Below are 22,037 nucleotides of genomic sequence, written 5' to 3' on the forward strand. Positions count from 1 at the left end.
TATGAGGAAAGGTTGAGGCACTTGGGGTTGTTTTCATTGGAGAAAAGAAGGTTTAGGGGTGACTTGATAGAGGTGTACAAGATGATTAGGGGTTTAGATAGGGTCGACAGTGAGAATCTTTTTCCTCGTATGGAGTCAGCTATTACAAGGGGGCATAGCTTTAAATTAAGGGGGGTAGGTATAGGACAGATGTTAGTGGTAGGTTCTTTACTCAGCGAGTCGTGAGTTCATGGAATGCCCTGCCAGTAGCAGTGGTGGACTCTCCCTCATTATGGGCATTTAAGTGGGCATTAGGTAGGCATATGGAGGATAGTGGGCTAGTGTAGGTTAGGTGGGCTTGGATCGGCGCAACATTGAGGGCCGAAGGGCCTGTACTGCGCTGTATTCTTCTATGTTCTATGAAGACACATTGAAAAAATGTGTTTAGCTCTTTCACAGAAAAGTTGACATCTATTGGCTTGCTTAGCTTGTATCCTTCAGTGTATTACCAAATTATTGTTCCAAACACTGTCTCACAAAGAAAGGAGTTGTCTTTAAGTATGTGGCAATGTGCCAAGATCTAACTGTCCAGTAAATGTTGGCACATTCCACAAATTACCTGTTGACTTTTGTTAAGCACTTGAGCTAGTGTATGGATCTTTAATTGTGGCTGAGGATGGATTATTGGGACATGTCATTGAAGACTTATTTCTGCCTAACCTTTAGGGAAAAAACTTGTTTAGTTTATAATTTCTGGGTTATGCATAAATTTAATTCAGAAATAATTCCGGGTGTATTTGTCCATTTACAGCTAAGGAAACCAGACTTCAGGAACAGAAGCAGAATTCCCCCTCTGTAAACAAAGAGAATCCAAAGCCTGTTGAAATCTGTAATACTCCCCCTAGCTTAACCAAACCAGGAATCAAAGGTTAGTATTACATGACTTTAGAGTAAGTTCCTATCTAGTGTTGATTTAATGTGATTTCACTTTAATGTTGTTAATGAAATATTGACCATATCCATTTAATATTCCCAGTTTCATTTTCAATATTGTTTGCCAAAGACTTGCTCTCCTTTGGTTTACGCATGCACATGACCTTTTTCATAATGCTTCTGCCTTTGCCCTTATCCTCTATTCCTCTGTTTCTTCTTTCATCCTTGTCCTTGTCTCAACAATCTCTTTTTACCCTTGTAATCAGGGTCAATTCTTCAGTCCCTTCTCCTGGCTTCCATTTGGAGCTTGTATCGAGTCCCATCTAGTGGCAAATGTTGGTTGGTGCAAGTGGACCGGAGACCTTAGCTTCATGCATCAGCTAGGTTCTGCCACAAGATGGAACATGGTCAATTTGCGTTGGAGTCATAGAGATGAACTGTATGGAGACAAACCCTTCGGTCCAACTTGTCCATGTCAACCGGATATCCTATCCTAACCTAATCCCATCTGCCAGAACTTGGCCCATAACCCTCTAAACCCGTCCTATTCATATACCCATCCAGATGCCTTTGAATAATAGTTTTAAACATTTTACACTCAAAGTACAATAAATAAATGTATTTGTTTCACAAGCTATTTCAGCTTGAAATTTAGTGCTGCTCATGTGTCATGTGGCATCTAAGCATGCAGTTTAGTTTTTCTGGATGAGAAATGTCTAAAGAAACCTAACTGGCTATAGTCAAGATTCCTAGGCGAATCCACCATTCACTTAAAAGTCAGGATTTTTAGCAATGCAGTTCCAACTTCAAGTGAGGATTCTTAACTTGGGTATAGGAATTTTATAGGAATTCTTAATTGTAGTTTTTCGCAGCCCATCTAAAAGGTGGTGCCCATTCACTTGTAAAACTTTTCAGTTGTGTACATATGCAGTTTGGCATTGCAGTCATTATTTTAATTGTTGCATTTGTCATCAATATTGAATCTCACAGATAACATGCTTATTCAATCTTCCAGCCCCAATTAGAAGTTAATATTGTGCTACTCTGAAAGAATGTCAGACAAAAATAAATTGCACATCTGGGTATATTTCATAAAAGGCTTTTGTGCCTCAGCCTGTTATTATACAGCATAATTACTTAAATACAATAACTTGTTTGTTTCAAAATAGTTCAAGTGTCTTGATTTCAGACTGGTACAGGTAACCTGTTTTGTATATGATTGAGTTTTTCTCTTTGCAGCTACATCTCCATCGGCTTCAGATCATAAGAAACAGATAGCAGACTTAAAGAAATTCAGGGAAGACTTTAGAGTGAGTATTTTCAGTATCATTCCTGTTCACGAAGCTAAATGCAATTTTGTTGTAGAACTGAGGACAAACTTGCCAAATTCTTTCACAGACTTGTATTAATCATATCAAGGCAAATCTGCAGATCTGGCAGTCTCCTCTCCGCAGTTACCCTTGGAGGATTGGCATCTATGACCCAATAATGATCTTCTTGATCCCAGTGGGGTTGCAGCCCACAGATTGGGAATCCTTTTTTGAAGCAAAATAAATTACGACTTAACAAAACCACCAGTTTAACAATTGCCATTGACTCCATTCTCATTTCTCTTCCACCATTTTTTAAAAAGTATTTTGATTTTTCTGTTTCTTCTAAATTAGTCTTTTACTTGTTCTCTTCACAGTTATGCACATTTGAGGAGGAGTTCTCTGCTGTCTTTTTCCAGACTATTGCTGCTTCTCAAGTTATTCCTAGTGCAACATTTTGAATTTTTCTTGAACATAAAGAACATTTTTGTTTTTTCATCTGATGTCAAAAATGCGTTCCTTACCTTTTGCTTAACTTGCCCTGTTGCAGACTTATGTTATGTTTGAAATATTTTTATGTAATAGAGCTAAACAATATAACTTTGAATATCATGAACATTTTGACGACGAGTATGTTAAATAGCGTTTTCATCAGATTTAGGTAACTTGTTATACAAATATTGAGACTTTTTATGTTGGTTTATATATTTAAGCTTACACCATTCTTAGTTGCAGACTGCTCCAATCACTGATCCAGTTGTGGATCAGTTTAAGTCCAGAGAGAGTACAGAGAACCAATCCAGGGATCCAATCAAGGAGAAGATAACAGTGATTGAACCGGGTAGCAAAGAATCTGTCAGTGAGAGCAGCTCAAATGCAAACACCAGCAATAGTAGCAGCAAACCAAGCAGTCCCAGTGCTTCCCCGAACATAATCAGCTCTGAGCAGAAGAGAGGACCAGATGTGACTTCCCAGGCCGTCCAGACTACTGGTCCAACCAGTAAGCCAGAAAAAGAAGAAAAAGAGGATAAAAAGGAAGGTACACCAGAGTACGTATGCACACCCAGAAATGATATATTACCAATAGTTCAACCAGAATGCGTCAACACTGCAGAAGTCTGTGGGCAATAAATGTGCATAGGATCTTCCCAATTTCAATAAAACTCGAAAGGAGTCTGATTTCTTAATATGGTAATATTGCATGATCAGGTGATACATGTAAGATCGCAAACTTCCTTGCTACACTGCCATCATTCCAGATGGAAGTTGTGCATCCTGTGGAAGCTCTGTAGCAGATTGCAGGTTATTCATTTCCTTGGAGCCCTCCAAAAGTCTCTATTTAAATCGGATCATTGACAGATTGATGCTATTAGGTAAAATAGTTGTTCAGGGAACATTACTGAAAAACTATTCAACAAAACTTGTACTGGCACCACGTGCCCCAATTACCAGTCCCTCAGACTACTTACACCCCTCAGACACTGACCTGGGAATCCCCAGGACCCAACTGCAAACTTTCAGCAGACCCAACCTGATGCCCTGTTGCTGCACTGGACCTGACTGGACCAGAACCCGTTTCTGGGTCCTGTGAAACCAATGCCAGTCTCTCCACCTCCTGCTGAATCCAGTTTCGCTGAACCATCCTGACCTGCCGTAAACAGTACCTCAGTTACCTAGCACCCTTAACAACTTGTACCATATCATACTACCCCCTTCCTTCAGCGTCTTACCCAGCTAACCCCCTACTTACCTAGTACCCTGCCACCTATCTCTTCCCAAGCTGACGGCCTACCCTTCTGACCAAGATTGCTCTTATCTTTTTGCTGTTAAAGTAGCTGTAAGGACCTTTTAAATTTCAGAATATACCCCAACTTACTGCATGGAAAAGGGGGCATGGTTTGTCTTCTCCTGACATTGCCACACTATGAAAGAACTGTCAGAATGGAAGTCTACTCCACTTTTCTGAAGGAGTTGAGATTGGAATTTCCTCTCAGAAATGCAGAGCTCCCTCTTTTTTAAGTAGCAATCTCATGGATTGGAAAATCCAGCCCAAACGTTACAACTTTACCACAAGCAGTGATTTTGCAGTGTATTTGAAGTGCATGATAGTTGTGGCAAATCTCTTGGTAAATGTTGAAAGCAAGGTGTATTCCCTAAAATACTGGTATCAAAATCATTTTCAATTTAGTGGTTTCCATTTTAAAATGCTTTAACACCACTTATTGTTTGTAGCTGTTTACTCTGTTGCTTTTGAAGTGCGCAGGTGTTATAATTTTAAACTTCACATTCAGTCTGGCTAACAATAGTTGAGGCAACAACTTTTTTTTTGGCATATAAATTGACAAGACTGCCCATAACAAGGGAGCATATAGAATGAATATTAAAACAAAAACAAGTGAATGATTTGAAAGCTTTTTCCCCACGTATGATTCTTAAGAACTCGGATACTTTATCACATTATTGAAATAAAGATTCTCAAACAGTATTAAAGATGGCTTCAAATAAGTAAGATATTTGCAGAAGGGCACAGGGAATGCAAGAAAGGCAATTATGGCAGATAGCTGCAGTTGAAGAGGTGGCACAGATGTTGTAATTGGTTTGTGTTGTAGATTCTTTGTAGCAAAATTACCATCTGATCAGTCTTCTCTTGGATTGTGACTTCCTTTGAAACACCTAAAGGATTAATCATTGAACCTTAACTGTTGCCTCCTTCTATTTAATGTTTAGCTGGTAGTCGTCATTATTTCTCAAGCTGCTTTTATACAAGATCAGAGTTAAAACCAATTTAAAATTGCAAAATGTATATTTGACAGTGCAAAATGCTTTTACTATGAAGTAGTCATATAGATGTACAACATGGAAACAGACCCTTCGGTCCAACTCATCCATGCCAACCAGATATCCCAACCCAATCTAGTCCCACCTGCTAGCACCCGGCCCACATCCCTCCAAACCCTTCCTATTCATATACCCATCCAAATGCCTTTTAAATGTTGCAATTGTACCAGCCTCCACCACTTCCTCTGGCAGCTCATTCCATACACGTGCCACCCTCTGAATGCAAAAGTTGCCCTTTAGGTCTCTCTCTTATCTTTCCCTTCTCACCCTAAACCTATGTCCTCTAGTTCTGGACTCCCCCACACCAGGGAAAAGACTTTGTCTATTTTTCCTTTCCATGGCCCTCATAATTTTGTCAACCTCTATAAGGTCACCCTTCAGCCTCACAACACTCCAAGGAAAAAAGCCCCAGCCTGTTCAGCCTCTTCCCATAGCTCAAATCCTCCAACCTGGCAACATCCTTGTAAATCTTTTTCTGAACCCTTTCAAGTGTCACAACATCTTTCCGATAGGAAGGAGACCAGAATTGCACGCAATATTCCAACAGTGGCCTAACCAATGTCCCGTACAGCCGCAACATAACCAATAAAAGAAAGCATACAATACGCCGCCTTCACTATCCTATCTACCTGCAACTCCATTTTCAAGGAGCTATGAACCTGCACTCCAAGGTCTCTTTGTTCAGCAACACTCCCTCGGACCTTACCATTAAATGTATAAGTCCTGCTAAGATTTGCTTTCCCAAAATGCAGCACCTCATATTTATCTGAATTAAACTCCATCTGCCACTTCTCGGCCCATTGGCCCATCTGATCAAGATCCTGTTTTAATCTGAGGTAACCCTCTTCGCTGTCCACTACACCTCCAATTTTGGTGTCATTGGCAAACTTACTAACTGTACCTCTTATGCTCACATCCAAATCATTTATGTAAATGACAAAAAGTAGAGGACCCAGCACCAATCCTTGAGGCACTCCACCGGTCACGGGCCTCCAGTCTGAAAAACAACCCTCCATCACCACCCTCTGTCTTCTATCTTTGAGCCAGTTCTGTATCCAAATGGCTAGTTCTCCCTGTATTCTGAGAGATCTAACCTTGCTAACCAGTCTCCCATGGGGAACTTTGTCGAACGCCTTACTGAAGACCATTTAGGTCACATCTACCGCTCTGTCCTCAGCAATCTTCTTGGTTACTTCAAAAAACTCAATCAAGTTTGTGAGACATGATTTCCCACACAAAGCCGTGTTGACTATCCTTAAACAGTCCCTGCCTTTCCAAATACATGTACATCCTGTCCCTCAGGATTCCCTCCAACAACTTGCCCACCACCGAGGTCAGGCTTACTGGTCTATAGTACCCTGGCTTGTCTTTGCTGCCCTTCTTAAACAGTGGCACCACATTAGCCAGCCTCCAGTCTTCCGGCACCTCACCTGTGACTATCGATGATAGATATCTCAGCAAGAGGCCCAGCAATCACTTCTCTAGCTTCCCACAGAGTTCTGGGGTACACCTGATGAGGTCCTGGGGATTTATCCACTTTTGTTTCAAGACATCCAGCACTACTTCCTCTGTAATATGGACATTTTGCAAGATGTCAGCATCTATTTCCCTACTTCCTGTATCTTCCATATCCTTTTCCACAGTAAATTCTGATGCAAAATGTTAGTTTTGTATCTCTCCCATTTTCTGTGGCTCCACACAAAGGCTGCTTTGCTGATCTTTGAGGGGCCCTATTCCCTCTCAGTTACCCTTTTGTCCTTAATGTGTAAAAACCCTTTGGATTCTCCTTAAGCTCTATTTGCCAAAGCTATTTCATGTCCCCTTTTTGTCCTCCTGATTTCCCTCTTAAGTATACTCCTACTTCCTTTAAACTCTTCTAAGGATTCATTCAATCTATCCTGTCTATGCCTGACAAATGCTTCCTTCTTTTTCTTAACCCAACCCTCAATTTTTTTAGTCATCCAGCATTCCCTAAAGCTACCAGCCTTCCCTTTCACCCTGACAGGAATATACTTTCTCTGGATTCTTATCTCATTTCTGAAGGCTTCCCCCTTTTGCAGCCATTCCTTTACCTGTGAACATCTGCCCTCAATCAGCTTTTGAACGTTCTTGCCTAATGCCGTCAAAATTGGCCTTTCTCCAATTTAGAACTTCAACTTTTAGATCTGGTCTATCTTTCCATCACTATTTTAAAACGAATAGAATTATGGTTGCTGGCCCAAAGTGCTCCCCCACTGACACCTCAGTCACCTGCCCTGCCTTATTTCCCAAGAGTAGGTCAAGTTTTGCATCTTCTCTAGTAGGTGCATCCACATACTGAATCAGAAAATTTTCTTGTACACACTTAACAAATTCCTCTCCATCTAAACCCTTAACACTATGGCAGTCCCATTCGATGTTTGGAAAGATAAAATCCCCGACCATCCCCACGCTATTATCCTTACAGATAGCTGAGATCTCCTTACAAGTTTGTTTCTCTATTTCCCTCTGACTATATGGGGGTCTATAATACAATCCCAGTAAAGTGATCATCCTTTTCTTATTTCTCCGTTCCACCCAAATAACCTGATTATTAAACAAATCCAGAATACTATGGATGCTGGAAAACTGAAATATAAACCAGAAAATTTTGAAGATACTCTGCAAGTTGTGCAGCATCTTTGAACAGAGCAAAGTTGTCATTTTAGGTCGATGGTTGTCTGCCAATAGTGCCTGAAATACTGTACGATCTTAAAACTTTTCTCTCTTTCAGACAAGTTAGAAAATCTACATTGAATCCAAATGCTAAAGAATTCAATCCGAAGACTTTCTATACTCCTGTAAGTTGTGCTGCTTATTTGTTCTCCTCTAGTATAATATTGAAGAGAAGTTTCTCTTGCACTCAAATTCAAGGGAAGAGAAGAATCCAGATCCAACAGTGGAAGGAAATGAGGGTTTAAATAATAGCTATAAGGTTAATTTCTTGTTGATATTAGGATTCTGATAGGTCCTTTGTCTCTCTCAAACATCCACAAGAGGGATATGGCCACACAATCCAAATTGGGTCAGTTGCTGAAGCACCATGAGAATCACTCCAGATTACATAAAATGTCACATTATAGGAATTTTGCTGAGGCAAGTTAGTTTCTCATTTGCTTGTTAGGGCAGTCCTTGGATCTTTCTATGCTTATTAGAAAACTCTTTTTTTGTATTACTCAACAGGGAGGGAGACATTACTCAAGTCTGCATTTTGGTGATAAAATTAATATGTTTTGCAACTGTAGTAAGAAAATTATTTTCTGCTAAAAGGCGAGATACATTAGATGAGTTATATTCCATGTTTCTTCTACAATAAACAATTTCAGTGTATCCATATCTAATGTCCTCATTGCTTTTTTTTCAGTGACTGCCAGGAATTGCACTAATTTTAGACAATATATAGAGGGGCCGCATAAGGTTTAGGAACTTCAGTGATTTGTGTCTTAAAATAACCAATTCTGTTCTGTGTATTTGTATGCTTTGCTTAAAGTATAGATTGGACTGGTTATTGTAACCGTCCATTTTATTAGTTTATAGCTTTTGAGGGACAGTTTATTTTCTGTCAGTCTGCAGTTGAAATATTAATTTGTTATTGTAAAGAACAATTCCATTTAAAGTATGCTGGGATAGAAAGAAAGTTTTTTGCTGAAACCTGTCCTTTCTATCTTGTGTGACCTCAGCTTTGACTGTTTACTATTAAGATTATGTGCATTGGACTCTGGACTCTGTAGACCTCTCTTCTATTAGGCAGACCATAAACCACATGAGCACATGTTGGCTATTTGGCTGTTCGAGTCTGCTGTGCTAGTAGTGATATCATGGCTGATCTAATTTCAACTTCACTTTCCTGCCTTCTCTCAATATCCTTTGCTCTTACTGATTTTAAAAAAAAATCTCTTATCCTTGAATATACTTAACAACTTTGTGGTAAAGAATTCCACAGATTCGCTATCCTATGAGAGAAGTAGTATTTCCTGATCTCTGTCTTAGGTAGCCCCTGACTCTAAGACTACATCCTCGGGTTCTAGGATTTTTTTATAAAGAGAGATTGAATAGGCAGGGTATGTACTCCTTCAAGTTTAGAAGAATGAGAGGAGGCCTTATTAAAACATCTAAGATTCTTATGAGAATTGACAGGGTGATATGTTGATGTTGTGTTCCCCTTGGACAATAGAGGACATAAACTCAGAATAAGGGATTGTCCAGTTAGAATATGATGAGGTGGAACTACTTCTGAGAGAATGAATCTGTAGAATTCTATTCCACAGAGGGTTTTAGAGGCTGGGTCATTTAAGTTCATGCAAGACTGAGGCACAGATTTTTACTCAATAAATGTAGAAAAGGAAAGTGAACTTGAGAATGATCAAGTTAGCCATGATCTCAGTGAATGGCAGGGCACGCTTGGTGGTCTGTGTGGCCTATGTAAACTCTTATGTCTTATTTCCTCATGGAGTGCGGGATAGTGAGGGAGCAGTGTGGCAAATGGGATAGCAAGTGGGAGGCAGTGAGGATTCAGGAACAGGCCAGTGGCAGGAGACAGTGATGGTGACGATTTGGTTGCAGGGAGGCAATAATCATAGGGAACAGGGTGGAAGTAGGAAATGGTGAGATGCTGGTGAATGGGAGGTAATGACGGGTTTGCAAGCAGTCTGAGAGGCTGTGTAAGTCATACAATAAACAAGGGCATCCAACTATACTGTTAGCGGCACCATGATTATACCTGTCGGAACTGATTTCCAGTTCCACTTTAGCAGCAGGAAGGAATGACATCATTCTGCTAAAGTTGCTTTCAAAGTCTTTTTAACTATTAAGGATTTCAATGGTGACTTGAATTGCTGTTATTTTAACAGCCTAAGCCAACAACCACACCAACGCCGCCACGTCCTCAAGCCCAACCTAGTCCATCTATTGTGGTCCAGCAACATCCTCCAGTGTACAATCAGCCAATGTGTTATGCGCAGAATGTGGTATACCCAGTTCCAGTTAGCCCAGGAGTTCAGGTAACCAGCCTGAATTTTTTTTTTGTTTTTTTAAAAAGCTAAATATGGAAAATCATTTGTGTAGCACTGTCTAGTTTAATAATGGATGGATGTAATGTGATAGACAACAAATGATGTTTTTGAGAGTGATGCTCACACCCTATGAACCATTAAGGTTTATGAATCTGCTCAACAAACAATATTGATGCTGACTCTAATGTTTCAGTTCTAAACTCTCGCTGTCTTGTATAAATTTTATTTTCACTGTCCAGACTGACAGCCTTCACTGTTTCTTTCCACTCTAGACTACTCACATGTATCATGTTCCAATGACTCCGATGCCAATCAACCAAGCTAAGTCATATAGAGCAGGTAAAGGTGAGAGAATGGGGTTTTGTCTTGTCTGATGTATGATTTCTTTTTTGAGGGATTTATGTAGGATGATCTCTTAAGTAGTATTTAATGTACCTATAATTGACACATGCCTGTTTTGGCTTTGATATAATTTAAGATCACTCGTATCTCTACCATGTTTTGAAAATTGGTATGCTAATTGGAAAATTGTTTTGAGGAATGTATATCTTCATAATATGATGGTTCAAGTCGGTTAGCAGTTGTAAAGTACTAAATCAAGTAAATGAAATGATCTTTGAAAAGTCTGGAGAAAATAATTTTCCATTTGTGGTTCTTTGACGAGTCTGAAGAGTAGCCTTTTCTCTCTCTCCCCACCTGATTTTTTTGCTATTTATAGTCAATTGATTGTAGAGATTCACTGAGGTCCTGCCTATTGTGGATATGTTGGTATTAATGTATTTTGTCTGCTGTTAGCAGTAATTTTACAGGAAAGGGACTTCTGAGTGGTCATAATACTGTAGAATTTCATACTGTTTTGAAACAAAGCCAATTTACCAAGGTTTGAGCATGGATTTTAAAGTAGATTGGCAAGTTAAACTATAGTATATAACCATGCATATAAAGTAATGGTTGATCATTCTCGTCAAGCATGTATTATTTTGGAGATAACATTCTACAAGGATGAGTTCCTATGGTGATTACCCAGAGAATTTAAAAATAGAATTAGATAAAGGGGGTAAGGCAAGTGATAGATTTCAAGATGACTTAAGCATGCAGTTGGAATGGGTGGATACATGGCAAATGAAATTTAATACAGAGAAATGTGGAGTGATGCATTTTGACAGCAAGATTGAGGAATGCCAATTTAAGTGAAGGGACTGCAAAAAGAGACCTGAAGGTGTATACACACAAATCATTGGAGGTAGCACACTGAAGATTTTTTTTCACAAATAAAAGACACATTTCCTGGGTTTTATAAATATGACATCTAGTACAAAGGCAAGTATGTTATGGTCACTGAGACACTGGTTTGGTCTCGACTGGAATATGGTCTCCAGTTAAAGATAATATACTTTGAGAAACACCTGAAGACTTGAGAGGATAAAATCAAAGTTTGTTTGCACAATGGGTTAAGGGTTGAAGAACTTAGGAAGGTAGTTTGGTGTTTAAAGATGCGTGTATTGCTGATGGTTTAAAACTTCAAATCTATTTTCCAAAGATTGTGCATTTCTTTTATTACACGCAGTTCTGTCATGTGACAGTAAAATAACCAGATTTCTACAAGTTTAGCAAGATTGAAATTCTATTGAATAACATTGATTTAAATGCATTTTGATGCCCTTGTGCATAAATCACAATATAAGCATTCAGATACCAAAAGGAATTGGGAAGGTATATGGTGCATTAGCTGTTGTTGCAGTGGACTTGCTGTTTAAGATTGAGGAAGTGATAGTGCTTTTGTGAGACTATACATGAGTTACTGGGTACAATTTTAAACTCCATTTCTAAGCAAATATAGCTGTCTAAGAGGGAATGCAATAAAGATATACCAGATTGATTGAGTTATTCCTGTGTTGAACAGGTCAACCAATATGGAAAGTCGAAGTAGAATGGACCTATTAACTAAAGTTTAGCTGATTGAGATATCATTAAAATGTGTAAAACCTTTCAGTGACTTGATTGGTTAAATTCTAAGAGGCTGTTTCTCCTGCCTTGATCTAGAAATACAAGTCTCAGTTTAAGGATAATGAACCAACTATTTAAAATTATGAAAATTTCTTCACCTTTCCTTAGATGGGTATATGCAGCTTGAATTGTTCAGATAAATGTTTAGTGACTTTTTTTAACTGATGCTCTGCACCTAATTTGGAGACGCCGGTGTTGGACTGGGGTGTACAAAATCAAAAATCACGCAAAACCAGCTTATAGTCCAACAGGTTTATTTGGAAGCACTAGCAAATGTCTACAGTGTGATGTAACTGAAATTATATGTTGAAAAAGACCTGGATTGTTTGTTACTTGTCTTATCTTTTAGAATGACTATGTTGGTTTCAGTTCTTTCAGATGTAAGTCTCAAAACCTTTTTAAAAAAATTACATTCTCGAAGGAGGATGGTCTCCTGAAGTGCACAGTAGAATGTCCCGGACCAGTGAAGTGTTCTCCGACTGGGAGGGAACACTTCTGTCTGTTGATTGTTGTGCGGTGTCCGTTAATCCATTGCTGTAGCCTCTGCTTGGTCTCGGCAATGTACCATGCCTCAGGGCATCCTTGCCTGCAGCGTATGAGATAGACAACATTGGCTGAGTCGCATGAGTACCTGTCATGTACACGGTGGGTGGTGTCCCCACGTGTCATGGTGGTATCCGTGTCGACACTCTGACACGTCTTGCAGCATCTACTGTGACAAGGTTGTATCGAGTTATCCTGAAAGCTGGGTAGTTTACTACGCACAGTGATCTGTTTGAGGTTTGGTGGTTGTTTAAAGGTGAGAAGTGGAGGTGTGGGGGAGGTCTTGGTGAGGTGCTCATCCTCCTTGATGATGTGTCGCAGGCTGCAAAGAACATGGCGTAGAATTTATAGCAAAAGTTTACAGCCAAAAAACTGTCTTACAATCTTATTCTCCACAACCATCTAACGAAGGAGCAGCACTTCGAAAGCTAGTGCTTCCAAATAAACCTGTTGGACCATAACCTGGTGTTGTCATTTTTATCTGACCATTGTGCTATTTAATCTTTGATACAGTACTGACAGTGTCAAATTATCCTTTGAACAGTTTTCCTTGCAGTTGAAGATCACTGCAATCTCACTAATTGTTATCCTTTTTTCCAGTACCAGCCATGCCACAACAGCGACCAGATCAGCATCACCCTCAGGGCACACCAACTATAATGCATCCAGTTAGTGCAGCTGGCCAGATTGTTTCAACTGCTCCAGCTTATTCACAATATGTTACTTATAACCCTCAACAGTTTCCTAACCAACCCCTTGTACAGTCTGTAGCACATTATCAATCACAGGTAAATTGCCAAGTTTGTTTCCCACAAAGGTACTTCATGTTTAACTTACAATATTTGAATACTTATTTGCTAAACTTGCATTGCAAATTACAAATAAATGTCAGGCTTTCTTAGACATCTAATGAATAGAGAATCTATTTTGTGAAAATCAATGCATTATCCATTGACTCGAACTTCCTGTGGTAGCTGATTATTTTGAGATTTATAGTACTTCATCTCCATTATTAAAATATGTAAGCAATGCAATGGACACCTATCTAAAGCAAATATTGCTATTCTATCTTTGTGTGTAAACTGAATTTTACTGATGTTTTCACTACGCAGCCTCAGATGTACAGCCAAGTAATGCAGAGTAGTGCTCGAATGATGGCACCACCTGGCCATGGGCAACCGGGAATGGTCCCTTCGTCTACAGCACAATATCCTACTGCTGAACAGACACATGCTATGTATGGTAAGCCATCAAAGCAGTTTTTAACTTCTGGTGTTTATTGGTTAAAATAATAATGTTGCTTGCATTTCTTAAATAATTTGGATTGCAGAGGCATGTATAGTATTGAGGAATGTTGACACTTATCTCAAGAAGTTGAAAAACAAAGTGAGAAACAGACTTGAGTGAGAGTAGACTATTTAACCCTCAAGCTTGCTCTGCAAGCAAGTGTGAAAGTAAGGTTACAGTTGTATAAAACCCAAGCTGTGCTGTTTTTGGTTTTAAGCACCTAACCTCCATGAAAGGTGTATTGGTTTGCAGGGTATGCAGCAGAGATTGTGTGGAATGATAATGTGTTTAAGTAATACTGGTGATGCTGTTATAGCCCAGTTGAGTTCATATGACCGTCCGGGGTGACTGTGAAGAAGATAGAGGATCGTACGCCGCTTGACCACATACTGTTTATCAAGAAAGTGCTGCTGGGATGCTGTGGGTTCGCTGCAGCGGATGTGTACTGCCTGCAGGATTTCCCTGAGGCAGGCTACTTTGATGTGACCTTCAGGAGTTTGAAGCAGTGCGAACAGCTCCTGAAGGTCTTCAAGGAGAAGAAAGGGGAGCCGCTGTTTTCCATCTTGTCGGCAACCCCATTGTGAGTGCTTCCTGCACAGAGGAATCGGGTTGTTACAATCCATATGTACAACCCCTATGTTCCAGCGGCTGATGTTCTGACCTTCCTGGGAAGGTACGTCCAAGTTGAGGGAGAAGCCACCGATGTGATCGACCCCTTTGGGATCTGGACCAGTAAGCGGCAGGTCAGGGTGACTCTGAGGGTCGATGGCAATGGGAACATTCTTCACCCACCCTCGAGCTTCGCAATTGGAGGGAACAGAGGCTACCTGACATATGAAGGGCAGCCGAAAGTGTGCCGAACCTGCGGGAAGTCGGGACACGTGGTGGCGGACTGCAAGGGGACCATCTGCAGGAACTGCAAACAGGAGGGTCACCTGACTAAGGACTGTCAGGAAGCAAAGAGCTGCAACCTGTGCGGAGAGGCAGGCCACATGTACAAGACCTGCCCAAGACGGGGGGGGGGCCCCACTTACGCACAGATGGCTGGAGGTAGCAATGTGAACCGTGGACCCCCAAAGACCAGTAAGGTGCACCCAGACAGCAGGGAAACCCAGAAAGAAGAACAGGCCGGAGTGGAGGAGGCAGCAGACAGCGGAGAGACACAGCAGCTGATCCTAGCTCTAGCTGGGCAGATGGAAGCAATGGAGGAGAAGGTAATCTAGCAGGCAGAGGAGTGGATACCTGTTAAAAGCAGGAAGAGAAAATCCGGCCAGGCCCCCAAAGCCTCCCAGCAAAGGGGGAAAAGACAGCTGCACGAGGGAGGGACGACCAGTTCTTCGGATGGTGAAGACGGGCGCAAAGAATGTCATCACCACCAGAAGATGAGACAGAGCGCCATAGATAAAGAGGAGGGCATTTCCTCCCCACCAGGAAACAACGGACCCCCGAAGTCCACCCTCCACCCAGTGAGAACCAGGGGGTACCCACTGCCCCACAACTACAGACAACTGACAGCTGTGATCCTCTGACAGTCCCATTGTCAGACACAGAACTGGATGGTGCGGACCCTTGCCTTGGCTCAATGACTCCACAGCAGGTAAATGACCACAGTGAGAGCCTGGATAGCTACCTCAGCCCAGCCAGGGTCCAGCAGTTCGTGCTCACCATGGGGATGCAGACAGCTACCCCAGAGACGGGACAGTCAAATGGACAACGGTAACCCCATAAACTGGGATTAAAAAAAGTTCATTTGCTATAGTATAACAGGGCACCCACTCAGGTGGGTTCTGCTGAAGCCACAGCTGAATAACAAGAGACTGGATGGTTAATAAAGGGAACTGTAAATAGGATAACTGTAAATTCGAGTAATTCAATCTGTTCTTTGTAATGTTTAAGACATGCGATGTATATATCTATGAACGACATGACAAATTGTACAAGTACCAAAGATTTATTTCTATGAATAAAGTATATTTTGAAATAAAAAAAAAAGTTGAGTTCATGCGCAATGCAATATATTTGTTTTTGCTTCAAGGACAATTGATACAAAATAGAAGTTTGAGCTGCAAAGTATTTGTAATGAATGAATAATCATGTATTGTCGCTTGTGCTCTACAGTGAGCAACACAATAAAATACAGTGGAAAGCTTCAACGGTCACCACAATCTGGTGCCATTTTGAATTGTTTAAGATTGAAAAGATATAGCTAAAGAGTCCATCTTCATTCCATCACCTCAGCCAAGACTCCTGAGTCCTGCACCAGTTGACCAACAGCACCTGCGCCACTACCCCTCTGCTGCTTGTGCCAGACCTACCAACTTCAGAGTTGCCCCTCTCGTGCACCATCACTTAGTCACTGGATCCACCTTGCCAACAGGCTGCTGATGCTGGGTACTGTGCTTGGACCCACATTCACTCTGCAACTGGGAATCCCCTAGCTCTGGGACTACCACCACCAGGAGTCCTTGGTTCTGTTGCCAGGCCAGGCAGTTACCTCTCCAAAAGTCCTACTCCTGCTGCAGTCCTCCAGTATGTCGTCTTTCTCTTCCACTACCAGCAGGAAGGTGATGAAAAATGAGACAAAGTATAAGGAAAGAAGGGAGGAAGGAGCCGTCTGGATGTGATGGGCCCAGGGACCTGAACGCTGCCTACCTTGTTGGCACCACCATCTTGGGAAGACAGAATTGTAATCTTCGGTGTGAAAAATCTCTCCCTTCCAATGTCATTGGTGGAGATGTAGTACAATTCTTGTAGTAAACGATGTATCTTTAGATTCTTTGATTACACTTCCTCTCAGACTGTTTCCTGTAAGGGCTCCATTCCATTCTCCCAGTTATTGTCTCCATCACACCTATTTTGCTCAGTTTATCTTTTGCTATTATTAACATGCCATTGCCTTTCCCTCTAAACACCCTCACCATCTGTTCCACTTGCTCCTTCTCTCCTTTTGTCAGCAGCATAGAAAAAATGTCCCAGTTCCTTGAATTCCAGAGAAAATCATTTGACTCACCACAACTGCTGCCAGACCTGGTGATTTTCTCCAAGGTTTTCTGCTTTTATTTCCAAACTCCACTGTGATTTACTCTTTCTTTGGTTAGAAAATTGGTTAACAGGTTGTTTACTTTTATTTCTAGTGTCTCCAGGCCCGATTCATCAGCAGTTTGCACCCCACCCGACTGCTACCCTACATCCACATGCTCCACACCCACAACCATCTGCGACTCCAACTGGACAGCAACAAGGACAGCATGGCGGCAGTCATCCAGCACAGAGCCCAGTCCAGGTAAGGAACGCCAACTGCCCCCATTTAACTTCTAGGTATGTTTTTTAAAGTAATGGTAGACTTCCTCATTTCTGACTGAGTTTGTATACCAGTCAGCCTTGGCAAAGATCGTGGGGAAGTTCACTTCTTTCCCCTCCTTGTTGCAAAGGACTGGTATGAAGTAGAGAGGTGAGATTACAGCTAATAAAAATTAACTTGGCCAATAGAGAGAAATTTCACAGTATCAGTAACTATTCCTGTTAGTGTCTCTTTGTGCTGCACTATGGATGAGACGAAAAGTGTATTGGGACTTTGGGTGCAAATGGTAAATGCCACTAGCTTACATTTTGTAATAAATACTTGTGTTCCAGGATAATTCAATGACTTTTTTAATTTCAGCATCCTCAACATCAGGCTCCTCAGACTCTTCATTTGGGCAACCCTCAACAGCAGCAAGCAATTTACCACACAACTCTTACACCAACTCCTCCATCTATGACACAAGGTCCTAGTCCACAGTCTCCTCAGACTAGCTTCCCATCAGCACAGCAGACAATCTATACACTTCACCCTCAGCAGGTGCAGCATGGATATTCAAATCCTCCACATATGGCACATGTACCACAGGTAAGTGAGCATATCAAAGGTTTTTGGGGCTAAGTTGTTTATATAAACTTTGTGGCAATGCAGAATTCCTTTGTAGTGTTTGAGTTCTTTTACATAAATAAACTCTGAACTACTTAGAGATGTACAACATGGAAGCAGACCCTTCAGTCCAACCCGTCCGTGCCGACCAGATATCCCAATCTAGTCCCACCTGCCAGCACCCGGCCCATATCCCTCCAAACCCTTCCTATTCATATACCCATCCAAATGCCTTTTAAATGTTGCAATTGTACCAGCCTCCACCACTTCCTCTGGCAGCTCATTCCATACATCGACCACCCTCTGTGTGAAAATGTTGCCCCTTGGATCTCTCTTGTATCTTTCCCCTCTCACCTTAAGCCTATGCCCTCTAGTTCTGGACTCCCCCACCCCAGAGGGAAGACTTTGTCTATTTGTCCTATCCATGCCCCTCATGATTTTGTAAACCTCTACAAGACGTTCCAGGGAAAAGTTGTTTAATATTTTTTTAAGAGTCCAGATCTGAAAAGTAACTATCATAAATGTTTCCTGATCAGCTAATGAAAAGTTATTCAAGATTGGGTTATTTATCAGTTTAATCAGTTTGTGCCTCAGTGAGTCTGTATTGGTGACTGTGCAGTTTTTGGTGGCAAAACACTGGCTGATACGTTTGTTGCAAGGATATTTCTGACAGATTACTAAGTCAAATAAAATATTTATATTGCATTTTAGAATTTATGTAATATAGAAAATATATGGGCTAGTAGATGTTTTTGTTTATTTGACTTAATTCCTTTTTTTAAAAAATCTGTAATTCTTTGGGCTAGTTTATTATTTTGATGATGGTTCCTAATTCTGAAACATATCACATCTTTCTCTGCAGCACTCTTTACTTTTTGGAAGTTGGGTAGGATTTTGTGTGAATCTGATTTGGTGCTACTCTCAACTGCCTTAGATTTATATGGGTACTGGGCAATAGAACTCCAAAAATCCGTGCCATGGAATGGTATTTTTGTTGCTGTAGTATTCAATCTTATAGGAGGTCTGCTTCCAAATTGGAATGGCAATTCATGTTCATCAGCTTGTGTTTGTCAGAGAAGAGCAACTTATTTGTACCTGATATGGGTGTGGGCAATTATCCAAAAGTGAGCTGCACACTCACTCTGGGGCAGCCACAGATTTATTGAAGTAGCACAAAGATTGTACCATCTGATGGAATTGACTAAACAGCTGGTTTGTGCCTTAGAGTGACGCCAAGACAGCGTGGGTTCAATTCCCATATGGACTGACGTTACTGTGAAGGACTGTCTTCCCCCTCATTCTCTCCCCTTGCCTAAGGCATGGTGACCCTCTAGTTAAACCGCCCCCAGTCATTTGTCTCTAATGGGAGAGCAGCCTTACAGTCCAGTGGGACTATGGTGATTTCACCTGTTAGTATAATTTTGTGGAATTTAGATTTCAAGATAGAGGCAAATTTGAGTGAATTACCTTTTTTCTTTAATAAAAACAAGGTCAGAGAGTTCTTGAGCTGTGCCTACATTCAGCAATTGTCAGAACACAGTTGTCCACAAATCCCTGGGGTGTGAAAGAGAAAAAGTTTATCTTGTGGATTTCCTGACAGTGTAAACATCTAAGACCATCCAAAAAAACTCTAGCTAGCCAGGTTTCACTCTTGGATCTAATTTTGTTCAGTAGTTAAAGGAATACTTTAAAATTTCTGTGCTTCAGCAGTGTTTTTAACACAGCACACTTACCAGCAATTAGTGCAACCAGCAAAGTTTGGTACAGATTTGGAAAATACTTGTACAAGCTTCTGTCAGTTAACATTCATTATTCAATAGAAAATAATGATCTTTGGCTGCTTCGTTTGTTTATAGGCACATGTACAGTCTGGAATGGGCCCTCCCCACCACCCTGCTGCTACCCATCCTCCCATGATGCTAATGCCTGCACAACCACCAGGTGGTCAAGGTGGTATTCCTCAGAGTGCACTGCCACCCATTCCAGTTTCCTCGACTACACATTTCTCTTATATGGCACACCCCCAAGGTGAGTAATAGAAAAACAACGGGGAGAAGGTTTGATTTAAATTTTCTATACCTTTGGCCTGAAAGTAAACTGGTCCTGCGGAATTTGCTACATCTCACTGCTTTTATATTATTTCTACGACTCATGCACATACTGGTTTCTTTTTTAGAAAACACGAATTTAATTGCGCACTCTGAAAATATTTCTCAGATTTCACCTGTGTATACGGAGTAAAGTTGGAACTTTAAATTGATTTTTTTGTTGTTGTTTATTCTCCCATTAGTACAAGCCCATCATCAGCAGCCGTTGTAGTCCTGTCCAGCAGTAACCACAGACTGGCCAGTTGATGCCACACATCCTTCCCCATCCTAAATCCTGGAACCAGAGACACAGAATACTAGAAGTTGTCTTCTCATGCTAAACCACGTGCTGTCACGCAACATCCAGTAGGAACGTGTTGCCGAGTAATTCGGTGGCTGCTCTTGTGAAGAAGGCAAGATAAACTGGCAAGAAAGAAATAAGAGCCAAGTTCAAATCTGGAATCAGTGTGTCTTATCAACAGCCTTACAAAATGCCCCAAATCTGCTTTCTGATAACTGGAATGTATTTATTTTGCCTGACCCTTCTAAGTTATGAACTTCCCATGTTGAAAGAACTAATAAAATTGTTCCTGCTGCAAGCCATCCAGATTTGGCAAACCAGAACTCTCTGCTTCTAACCAAACTTGAACTGTATCTTATAACAAAATCCGGATGTGAACTGGTGGTTTATTTATGAATAGAGGTTCCTGGAGGAGAGCACTGTCACCAGACAGTGATGTAACTTTTAAGTTAATAACTTTTACTTTGTAGATAATAAAAAAAAATTAAAAAAACAAAAAAATAAAAAGTTTTAAAAACTGACATTGGCATGATTGTAATGTTTTTTTAACCCCCACACCTTTAATGGCCAGTAGATTGACCAAAGGATGAGGTCAAAACTATGGAACGACTGAAGAATGTTTTGTCTATTTTGAACTTTTGTTTTTTCTTTATCAAATCATACTGTGTGTTTTATGATGGCCTTTGTTCCCTTACCTCTGTAACAAGCATATGAATATTGTGACAACAGAATAGAATGCTGGAAATACACTCCATATTTGTGGATGAAGATCATAATGTGGTGGGGTGGAAAATGAGCTTCAAATGATCACATAGAATTTTTAAAATAATTTTGAACATCATGAAGGAATATCCATAACCAAAGGTAACATGTTAAGGAGCCATAAATCATGGAAACTGACCCTTTGGTCCAACTAGACCATGCCGAACATAATCTCAAACTAAATTAGTCCCACCTGCCTGCTTCAGGCCCATATCCTTCCAAATCTTTCCTATTCAGTGGATCCTGTTGCTAGCATTGATACAGGTTGAGTTGTAAGCTTTACAGCATTGCAATCTTGCAAATAATCGATCATATTAAAACTCTGGCCATTACCACAGAAGGTGTCCAGGGCAGTGGTCTAGGCCCATGCAGCTTCAATTGTTTGTTCGTTGCTCCTTTTCCCCCAACATAAGGTTAGATTTGATGTTGTCTACTAATGATTGAATAGTATTTGTCCTGTTAAAATGGTTATGCTTGGTTTGAAAAATGGCCAGGAGGATGCCCCACATGTGCCAGGTACTGACTGTCTTCAACATTGTAGCATCTGAGCATCTCCTGTTGATGATCAATTGCAAAATTTCCCACCACTACAAATCTTGAACGTTACCATTACCCTGAAGTTTAACTAGTCCAGCATAAAATCTGTGGCTATAAAAGCAGGAAAGACTGCGAATTCTGCAGTGAACTAATTGACCTCCTATCTCCCCAAAACCTATACGCTATCCTTACAATGCAGAAAGAGGCTAGTTGGCCCATCAAGTCTGCACTGACCCTCCAAAGAGCATCGCACCCAGACCCACGTCATCCCCGCCACCCCACATTTACCGTGGCTAATCCACCTAGCTTCAGACTACAGGAGAAAACCAGAGCACCCTGCAGATATGGGGAGAACATGCAAACTTCACACGGTCACCCAGGCCTGCCATTGAACCTGGGTCCCTGGTGCTGTAAGGCAGCAATGCTAACTACAGTGCCACCTATTGTTTGAGCCAGGCAGGTGTTGAGTCTACAGCACAGTAAAAGTATTTTATGCCATAGACAAGTGACTCACCA

At 41.0% G+C, this 22,037-nt stretch overlaps 1 protein-coding gene across 6 annotated transcripts in view; it reads left to right on the forward strand.

Moving 5' to 3' along the window:
• Positions 1 to 20,743, forward strand: part of atxn2 (ataxin 2) — a 104,967-nt gene extending 84,224 nt beyond the window's left edge. For 4 of the 6 annotated variants that reach the window (XM_043715670.1, XM_043715672.1, XM_043715673.1 and 1 more), the window contains 12 exons: positions 791 to 907; positions 2,152 to 2,222; positions 2,952 to 3,271; positions 7,813 to 7,879; positions 9,929 to 10,078; positions 10,363 to 10,435; positions 13,241 to 13,428; positions 13,753 to 13,882; positions 17,062 to 17,210; positions 17,589 to 17,816; positions 19,691 to 19,862; positions 20,125 to 20,743. In XM_043715670.1, the coding sequence (XP_043571605.1) occupies positions 791 to 907; positions 2,152 to 2,222; positions 2,952 to 3,271; positions 7,813 to 7,879; positions 9,929 to 10,078; positions 10,363 to 10,435; positions 13,241 to 13,428; positions 13,753 to 13,882; positions 17,062 to 17,210; positions 17,589 to 17,816; positions 19,691 to 19,862; positions 20,125 to 20,153 (1,694 nt within the window). In that variant the 3' untranslated portion in view covers positions 20,154 to 20,743. The remainder of the gene's footprint in view (positions 1 to 790; positions 908 to 2,151; positions 2,223 to 2,951; positions 3,272 to 7,812; positions 7,880 to 9,928; positions 10,079 to 10,362; positions 10,436 to 13,240; positions 13,429 to 13,752; positions 13,883 to 17,061; positions 17,211 to 17,588; positions 17,817 to 19,690; positions 19,863 to 20,124) is intronic. The other 2 variants (XM_043715671.1, XM_043715674.1) reach the window with 1 other exon arrangement.
• Positions 20,744 to 22,037: the final 1,294 nt, after the last annotated feature.

Source organism: Chiloscyllium plagiosum, chromosome 25, assembly GCF_004010195.1.
Source record: "Chiloscyllium plagiosum isolate BGI_BamShark_2017 chromosome 25, ASM401019v2, whole genome shotgun sequence".
Taxonomy (NCBI): Eukaryota; Metazoa; Chordata; class Chondrichthyes; order Orectolobiformes; family Hemiscylliidae; genus Chiloscyllium; species Chiloscyllium plagiosum.